At 38.4% G+C, this 9,500-nt stretch overlaps 1 protein-coding gene across 1 annotated transcript in view; it reads left to right on the forward strand.

Annotated features, from left to right (window-relative positions):
* Nucleotides 1–4,119, forward strand: part of DDX1 (DEAD-box helicase 1) — a 37,136-nt gene extending 33,017 nt beyond the window's left edge. Inside the window, exons 21-26 of the mRNA XM_062208975.1 lie at nucleotides 127–199; nucleotides 315–387; nucleotides 472–514; nucleotides 2,104–2,199; nucleotides 3,022–3,142; nucleotides 3,796–4,119. Coding sequence (XP_062064959.1) covers nucleotides 127–199; nucleotides 315–387; nucleotides 472–514; nucleotides 2,104–2,199; nucleotides 3,022–3,142; nucleotides 3,796–3,926 — 537 coding nt within the window. The 3' untranslated portion in view covers nucleotides 3,927–4,119. The remainder of the gene's footprint in view (nucleotides 1–126; nucleotides 200–314; nucleotides 388–471; nucleotides 515–2,103; nucleotides 2,200–3,021; nucleotides 3,143–3,795) is intronic.
* The last annotated feature ends 5,381 nt before the right edge of the window (nucleotides 4,120–9,500 follow it).

Consider the following 9,500-nt stretch of genomic DNA (forward strand, 5'->3'; position numbering starts at 1 on the left):
AAATTACAAGCATCTGGACCTCAAATCTGATGCTAACATTTTGTATTAGAGGTCTTAGTGGAAAGATAGGATGTGTTTTTATTTTGTAATATATATACTAACAAATTCCTTTTCTCTTCTCTTTAGAAGGGGGATGTAAGATTTTTAATTTGCACAGATGTAGCTGCTAGAGGAATTGATATCCACGGTGTACCTTATGGTAAAAAGAAACTTTTTATGCCTATATTTGAATTTTCTATACAGTAAAGCCATCTAATATGTCTGAAAAAATTTAGAAGCTAATAGCAATTGGTAATAATTATTTTTATTTACAGTTATAAATGTCACCCTGCCCGATGAAAAGCAAAACTATGTTCACAGAATTGGCAGAGTAGGAAGAGCTGAAAGGTATGGCTGTAATTTGTTTTTCCATTTTTAAGAAGCTTCTTGCCTCAGGAATAAAGTCGAATAAAAACTTTTAAAATCTTTCAGGATGGGGCTGGCCATTTCCCTGGTGGCAACAGAAAAAGAAAAGGTAATCTTTTCAATGTTCTGTTAACATTCATTGTATGTGTTGTGATTTTTAGATGTTGGAAATTAAAGCAGCTCAATTTTCCCTTTAAATTGGATTAATTTGTATATGGAATATAACTGAACTTTTTTATGCCATGTTTTTCTGTTTATTGAATGGACATAATAGGGTGAAATTCAGAAAGCAAAAAATCATTTCCCTAATAATCTTAATGTGATCATTTTCACCAAAAATACTTAAGCACTCTCTGTCATGGTGTCATAGAAGGAGGGGTTGGGTCAAATCTCCATCAGCTGAAGACTGGATAAAGAAATTATGGGATATATACACTATGGAGTACCACACAGCAGTAAAGAAAAAAAATGAAATCCTGTCATTCGCTACAAAATGGATGCTTCTAGAAAGCATTACACTTAGTGAAATAAACCATTCCCAAAAGGACAAATATGTTCTCCTTGATCTGTGATGACTAATAGAGCACCTAAAAGGTAACTATAGAAGTGACAGTTTAATATGTGATGACTATGAACAGCCCTTGTCTTCACTGTTGAGGAACATTTTTCTTTTATACTATTTGTTGAACTTTTTGCTTAGTATAGGGTTAATCTTAAGTGTATAAACTTAATTGAAAATAGATCTTAGTAAAAAAGATTTGGAATAGGAGAGGGTGGAGGATAGAAGGGTGGGAGGGTGGGCAGGATAGGAAGAATAACTTTCTGAATTGTACTTATGAAATGCATGAAGTTTGTATCCTTAAATAAAAGTGTGCTGGGTAAAAAAAATAAAAAAAAAATTTTTATAAGATACACAGTGTGAAAAAGAGGAGGGTTTTGGGGAAGTGGCATTTAACTAACTTATTTTGTATTTATATAAAGATAACAGATTTCATTTATTTCATAGATGGAATTCTAAGTAGATAACCATAGTTGCCTCTCTTTCTCCTTCCCTCAAACTACCCTCCTTTCCATTCTTTTTTTTCTTCAACTTTTAGAAAAACATGATTTTTTTCATTTCATATATACAGTTTTGACAGTATAGTGATACTTTACACCATATCCTCTTTCACTGCCACCCTCCTTCTTCCTCCTATTATTTTTCTTTTAATTTTTACAGTTACATACTTTAAATTTTCTTTATAATCACAAGCTTTAACTTATTTACTATAGTTATAGATTTATAGAAAAATTGGGATTATAAGGAACTCCCAGTATACCACTTGCCCAATTCACTAGTCATGCATTTTGCCTGTTTGCTTTATTATTCTCCATAGAAAAGATTTCAACTTAATTTTTGATATTAGTCTTTATATAGCATTCTTTAGCAATTACTTGTTGATCTGAGAATTACTTATTTTATCTGAGAATTCATTTCTATAGCTGACATCCATTTTAGGAAAACTTTTGGCTTATTTTCAGAAAACTCTCAGAAGACCTATTTAATGAGTTACTGCAGAGTATTAGTAATTGGATGACATACCAACATTCTCTTCTAGTGCCTTGAGGATGGATGATACTAAAAAATAAATTTAGAATAAGATATTTAGTGTATTTCTGTCTCTTTACATGTTCATATTTTTTCCATCTCTAATTTAGGTTTGGTACCATGTGTGTAGCAACCGTGGAAAAGGGTGTTACAACACAAGGCTCAAGGAAGATGGTGGCTGCACCATATGGTACAATGAGATGCAGGTAAGACTCACAAGGCTGATTGTATAAAAAGCAGCAATGGCCTGAGCTGGGCTGCTGTCACACGTGGGGCAGACCTGCACTGAGTTCCTCACTTCTGCCTTTGGGCTGGCCCAGCCCTGGCTGTTGCACACATTTGGGGAATGAACCAGCAGATAGGAGCTTAGTCTCTCTCTTTGGTTATGTGCCTCTCAAATAAATAATTTCTTTTTTTTTTTTTTATAAAAATAAAAGAGTTTTATAAAGATGGAAGAGTTACACAGAGAGAGGAGAGGCAGAGAGAGAGAGAGGGGTCTTCTATCCGTTGGTTCACTCCCAATTGGCCACAATGGCCAGAGCTGTGATGATCCGAAGCCAGGAGCCAGGAACTTCCTCCAGGTCTTCCACGTGGGTGCAGGGGCCCAAGAAAATGGGCCATCTTCCACTGCTTTCCCAGGCCATAGCAGAGAGCTGGATTGGAAGTGGAGCAGCCACTACTCGAACCAGTGCCCATATGGGATGCCAGTGCTTCAGGCCAGGGCACTAACCTGCTGTGCCACAATGCCAGCCCCTCAAATAAATAATTTCTAAAGAATTGCGAAAATAGACTGCATCTCTCTAGAAGCATTGTATCTCAGCTCTTATGTATTTGCAAATTATGAAGAAAAGTATCTGGTTATAACATTAACTGTGGTTTGTAAATCTTAAGTCCTAACTTGTGAGTTTGTCTCTTCATTCATGCTAAGCATTCTAGTTTTCCTGGTTTTATTTAATGCTGTTGAAATGCAGATTTCTCAAAGTCAGATTTTAATTTGGAAATATTTTAATTTCCTTTCCCTTTCTTAGTTGCTGTCTGAGATAGAAGAACACCTGAACTGTACCATTTCTCAGGTTGAGCCAGATATAAAAGTACCAGTGGATGAGTTTGATGGGAAAGTTACCTATGGTCAAAAAAGGGCTGCTGGTGGTAAGCTTTGAATTGCTGAAATTCTGTTTTAAATGTGAATCCTCTTTCTGAACTTCAGTTTAAGAAGAGAGTAATTTCATGCCGTTATGTTAAGAGTATATTATTAGTACATTAATCATTTGCCCCTTATTAGTCTCCTACCACTTTGCTTGTACTTGGGTTGTAGCATTTTCTATTGTGTGATCCGCATGTGAATGAAGGATAGCAGCTTAGCTGTTTTCCTTGAAGTGCTAGTATGATTAGAGTACTAGAGCATTTTATAAAATTACTAGGAAGCAAAAGTATAATAGATGATTTTGAACAAGGAATTAGAAGCCTTTGGCTTAATTCATGTGATAACCCTGTATAATCCTTTTGTCTGGGATGTCTTTCATTAACTAGTTCCTGAAAAATTTTAAGATACAGGCAGAATTAGAGGTTTCAAACCAAGGAATGGGATAGGGACAGCTGTTAGTGAGGCCTGATCTTTTATTTTTATTGAAATAATGAATTTAACATTTTTAAAAATTCAGAGTTCTGGGAATGACTTGCCTGGTAGTACATTTTTATTGCTAGCAGTAATGTTTAAAGTGATAGAATTGTGCCAAAGTATTGCTGACAAGTATTTCAAGCATGTCATTTACATTACTTTGTAATTTGTGTGTGTGGTGCAGGTGGAAACTATAAAGGCCATGTGGATATTTTGGCACCTACCGTTCAAGAGTTGGCTGCCCTTGAAAAGGAGGCACAGACATCTTTCCTGCATCTTGGCTACCTTCCTAACCAGCTGTTCAGAACCTTCTGATTTTCACATATGCTGAATAAGATTTGAGTAATGAAGTCTGTAGTCTTAAACTCTGAAACACTTGTACTGCTTCCAAGCAGCAGTATTTTTAGTAACTTAAGCTGTTCATGCTAACTCTTGCATGTCAAGAAACATTCATCTTAGGAATTCTTCAGAAAATAGCAGCCTAATGAAAATAAATTTGATGACTATATTTTTATGAAGGTTTGTGTCTTATTTTAAAATTACTGATGTATTGTTTTCTTTCTTAAGAACACCATGGACATGTGAAGGACAAGTTTATGCGTGAATGAATTTGTCGCACCAGTAGCAAATATTCTGAGTAGAATTTTTCACAGGAAATGGGACCTAAATGGACACAGTCTTCAGACCGTAAAGGTTAGAGGAGCATTGTATTATGAAAGAAGATTGGATGATCCCAAGGTAGAAGGCGTGTAAGCCTGGAGTTTTTAGGGAGTTAGAAAAAGGCTGGTGTCTAGGATTAATGGTTGATGTGGTGGTAACAGTAGAGATGTGTCTGGGAAGCACTACCTTCTTCGTGAAAACCTGTCTTTCTGAATGGAGCTTCTCTGTAAAGATCGAACTGATCTGCATCCTGCTCGGTCTTAAAATCAAACTTAAGCATGATTCTTTGTGTGTCCCTAACCCTTGACTTTAGCCTAAAATTCTAGAAGGAAAAGGGAAAATTTTAAAACATATAGTTAACTTTTCTTCTATGTCTTTTGACTCTGAGTTAATAAAACAGTTGGGTTTAGGAAAATTATTCTTGCTCTAGAGTTTTCTTAAGAGCATAGGTTATTATAATTCCTTATATCATGCTTTTAAAACTTTTAGCACTGAAATATTTTCTTAAGTTGAAGTCTTGAGTGAAACCCAGTATATAAATAGTTAAAAGCTTTAGTGAGAAAGTGATCACTTGGTATATTGAGTTCAAAGTTTGTATGAAATGATTGTGAGGATACCAGTTTTCCACTTAGCTTTAGACCACTTTGGAAGATGTCTGGCCATTAGCGCAGGGTTCACATACATAATCATGCTTTAAAAATGAATTTTTAATTGACATATTACAGTAAGGAAAAGACTAAGAAGCAATCCATTTAGATATTAGAGCTGTAAGGGATTTCCTAATCTAATTTATTCCTTCATTGTAATGAGTTTAGAGCGATATACATTCACATGGCCTGGTTGGTAGCTCTAGAAACTAAACCTGAGTTCCCTACTTCTGGCTTTTACTCTGCAGTAGCTGGGGAAGATGATTCTCAGGTCTGTAAAGGGCATGGACTGCAGAGGATTGCTGACTAGAACTGAGTGATGGAGTCATTGCAGTTTCTTCTTCTTTTTATTTTTAAGATTTAATTTATTTGAAAGGTAGAGTTAACAAAAAGGCAGAGACAGAAAGAGGTCTTCCATCTGCTGGTTCACACCCAAAATGGCTGTAATGGTAGAAGCTGGGCCAATCCGAAGCCAGAAATCTGAAGCTTCTCTCTGGTCTCCAATACAGGTGCAGGGGCCCAAGCACTTGGGCCATCTTCTACTGCTTTCACAGTCCATAGCAGAGAGCTGGATCAAGCAGAGCAGCCGGGACTCAAAACAGGCACCCGTATGGGATGCTGGCACTCTGGTGGCGGCTTTACCCGCTATGCCACAGCACTGGCCGTATTCTTCTTTAAGATACTATCTACCTGGAATGACCTAAGAACAGATTTTCAGAGGAGGAAGCCACATACAACTCCCAGCAGAGGGGGTGCTTTGTGGCCTGACTTGCTTTCTCCTCCTGATAGCACCATTGACCTTTCCCTTTACACTTCACTTCTGTTTCCAGATGCGAATTCTTCAACCTCTGTGTCCATGGAAAGGGCGTAAACAATTGTTCAGAGTCTGGTTAAGATGTGGTCACCGAGCTAGGAAATGTTAATTGACTCCCTTCTGCCTTTTAGTAATCGAACCTCCTGAGTTTTATTTGGGACTACCTGTCCCAGATTCTGAAGTCAGTGGAGTGTAAGTCACAATGTTGTGTACAACGTCTGGGTCTCATCCTTCTGCTTACCCTTTCCTCTTCCCAAAGTCTGGGACGTGAGTGCGGTGTCACAGCCTCTTACTGCCGTCTGCAGAGTGTGATATGCAGGGAATGGTAGAGCAACAAGATGGAACTGGACTGCACGTTGGAACAACCTGACCTTATCTGAGCTGCTGCATGCTTAGATCTCTTTTTTCACAGAAACTCCACATCTGCCCAACTAATAAAGTAGTAGAGGTGCTCGAATGTCCAGAAAATGTTAACTATTAACTTTCAAATGGTAGTATTTCTGACTGGTGGCTGCAGCCTTGTCTACTCTGTGATTCAGGAATTTAGAAGTGTGCTCACCAATCTGCTTTCTAGTTGTCTGGCAGTCCTTTCTCAACAGAAACGCCAAGACTTGCCACAGCTTCAACACAAAATAGATAGGGCCAAGGTTGTGGGATGTTTGGCATATTCTTATTGCCTGCTTGGTCACTCATTCGTTATTGATTCTTTTTGACGCTACCTACCTTCAGCCTTTGATTGCTAAAGTTATCAAGAAGATAGTGGCAAGTGGGGGCTGGCATTGCAGTACCGGGGATTAAGCTGCCACCTGCAACACCAGCATCCCATATTTGATGATTTTTTTTTTAAAGATTTATTTATTTGAAAGAGTTACAGAGAGGCAGAGAGAGAGAAAGGTCTTCTATTCACTGGATCACTCCCCAAAATGTTGCAATGTCCAGAGCTCAGCCAGTCTGAAGCTAGGACTCAGGACCTTCTTCCGTTCTCCCATGCGAAGCATCACACATTTAAGTGCTGTATCAAGTCCCAGCTGCTCCACTTCCAATTCAACTCCCTACTAATGTAATTAGGAAGGTGGTGGAAGATAGCCCAAATGCTTGGGTAAGCGCCACCATGTGAGAGACCAGGATGGAGTTTTTTATTCGTGGCTTCAGCCTGAGCCAAACTTGGCTGTTGTGGCCTTTTAGGGAGTGAACCAGCATATGGAAGATTCTCTTTCTCTGCTTTTCAGTAAATAGATAAATCTTTTTTAAAAAGTTAATTAGGGGCACCGATCCTGTCCCGGTTGCCCCTCTTCCAGGCCAGCTCTCTGCTGTGGCCAGGGGGTGCAGTGGAGGATGGCCCAAGTCCTTGGGCCCTGCACCCCATGGGAGACCAGGATAAGCACCTGGCTCCTGCCATCGGATCAGCGCGGTGCGCCGGCCGCAGCACGCTATCTCGGCGGCCGTTGGAGGGTGAACCAACGGCAAAAGGAAGACCTTTCTCTCTCTCTCTCTCACTGTCCACTCTGCCTGTCAAAAAAAAAAAAAAAAGTTAATGGAAAATGAATTAAAAGATGTTTATTTTAGTGCAAAAATTTTTTGAAATCCATATATATTTCTTGCCTAATCCACACTTTCCATGAACTTTTTGAAGACCTCTTCTATTTTAATTACTGAACCAGTTTTTGTTATGAGATGGGAGTTCTATTTCAGATCTTTATAAACTTCATGTTGCTTATATCTCCATTGTATTGCTCATCTAGAAGATACTTTGAGCCCCTTATTAGTATAGACCACTTAAGAGAACATAGAAAACAAATAAAAGAACCAAATGCTCCCATTGCTTAGGGATATTTACCTTAAGAGAGCTGATTGTAAAGGATCCTGACCTGGTGGTAAGATTGCGAAAGCCTTATTCATGCCATCTTTAATATATCTTTTTCTGTTGTGAATGTGTGGAAATTTGAGATTAGTGTAATCCCCACCCCTCTATACTTCTTATGTATGACTCACTCCCAGAGAGTCACTGCCAACATTGTGATTCTTTTTTTTTTTTTTTTTGGTAAATTTTTGGCATATAGTTTAGATTATACTTTGTAAGTTTGAAACTTCATCAGTTTTCCTGTTATGAATGCTTTAATGGCTACATAATTCATTCAGTGTGCTGTGGTTATTATGTAACTACATAAATGGTATGGACTTCAGAATATTGGATCTGGATTTGAATCCAGATTTAACCCATACTAGCAGTATGGCTGAGGCAAAGTCTTTGATTTCTTCATGAAAATGACAAAAATATGTTCATTGAGTATGCATTAGGTATTGAGTAGAATGTCCTGTACACAACAGGCACTCTAACAAATTTAAAAGAATTCACACTGTTAACATATCCCGTTACACATACTGCTTTGGACATCTTTGTTCTGTCTCTTGATTTGTTTCCTTACACTAGCTTCCTAGAAATTGGATTGGACATTGTGAACATCCTTCAGGGTGTCATCCTCAGATTGCTTTCTCAAAGAGTTGTGCTGGGTGACATTCACACTAACAGCGTAGGAAGAATTCTGTACCATTTATTTTACAAGCTGACATGACTTGGGCACTTGAATTTGTTGTCATGTCGTTTCTTCCTAAGGTGTGTGAATCAGCCTGGTGAGTAGAGCTGACCTCACGTCTTATATACAATAGCTTGGCGTATGGCTCCTTAACTGCATGCCCGTGCCTTCCTCTCCTGGCCCCGCCACCGTCACATTATAAGCAAGAACCCAGACTTGTTTGAAATAAAGTTGCAGGGTTCTTCCTTTTTTCATTTCATTTCCATCCCTCCCACCCCCAAACTTTGTTTTAAAGGTAGACATGTGTGGCAGTTACTGAAGGGAAAAAAAATTGGTTCCCAGCCAATTCTTAATGAGCAGAACTGTTTAATCACATTCCTCACCTTGTTCTGACTTAAAAAGGAGCTGTGCGCTTTATGACAGTTTGAATTAGATATGTAAAATTGTAAAAATCTGTTGGTAAATATAAAATGAGACCTCGGGTGGTTTCTCTTGTAGTAATTTGATCATTTGCCTATCAGTGTTGCCTATTTCTGAGTACCACCAGCGATTTTTTTCCAAGTGACCTTACAGGGGGAGGGGGGGAATATTTGTTAGAAGGGAAAAAATGTATTGGAACAGGAAGGAAAGGGAGGGATACTATTTTGCTAGTCCAAAGTAATTGATAGAGGATTGCTTTGAGGGTGGAGAGGAGGGGAATTTTTACTGTTGTTTCCATTCTACTGCTTTAAATAATTATTTTAAATAATCCAAAACTCTAGTTTTTCTGATAAATCCCACTCTTTCTGGTCGAAAGTATTCAGGAGAATTTGAAAGAACGTAAAGACGTGGATTTGATCTCAGAAAGTTACTGACTTCTTGTGACCTAAATCACACAGAGATTGTTGGGTCTAGGGTGCGTTCGAACATCTGTGTTTTAACAAGTTCCTCAGTGACTGTGTGCTTACACAGGACCTTGAACCACAGTTTGAGAACACTATTACAGAAAATGGCTCTTAGAACTTTTGTTCTCCCTACAGTCTTTTACTCTAAGACCTAGGCAAGGTTATTGAAAAGGACATCACTTGTCTCTTCCTGGACCATAAAGACACCAACCTTGTTCGAAGATCTCAACCTTGCTTCTCTTTCCTCAGGTTAATTTTCCTCAACATTGGCTGCATATTAGGATTATCTAGGGATAATCCAGACTAAGACGACATTATCTGCACTTCCTCTCTAGACTGATTTCATTGTT

Source organism: Lepus europaeus, chromosome 13, assembly GCF_033115175.1.
Source record: "Lepus europaeus isolate LE1 chromosome 13, mLepTim1.pri, whole genome shotgun sequence".
Lineage (NCBI taxonomy): Eukaryota > Metazoa > Chordata > Mammalia > Lagomorpha > Leporidae > Lepus > Lepus europaeus.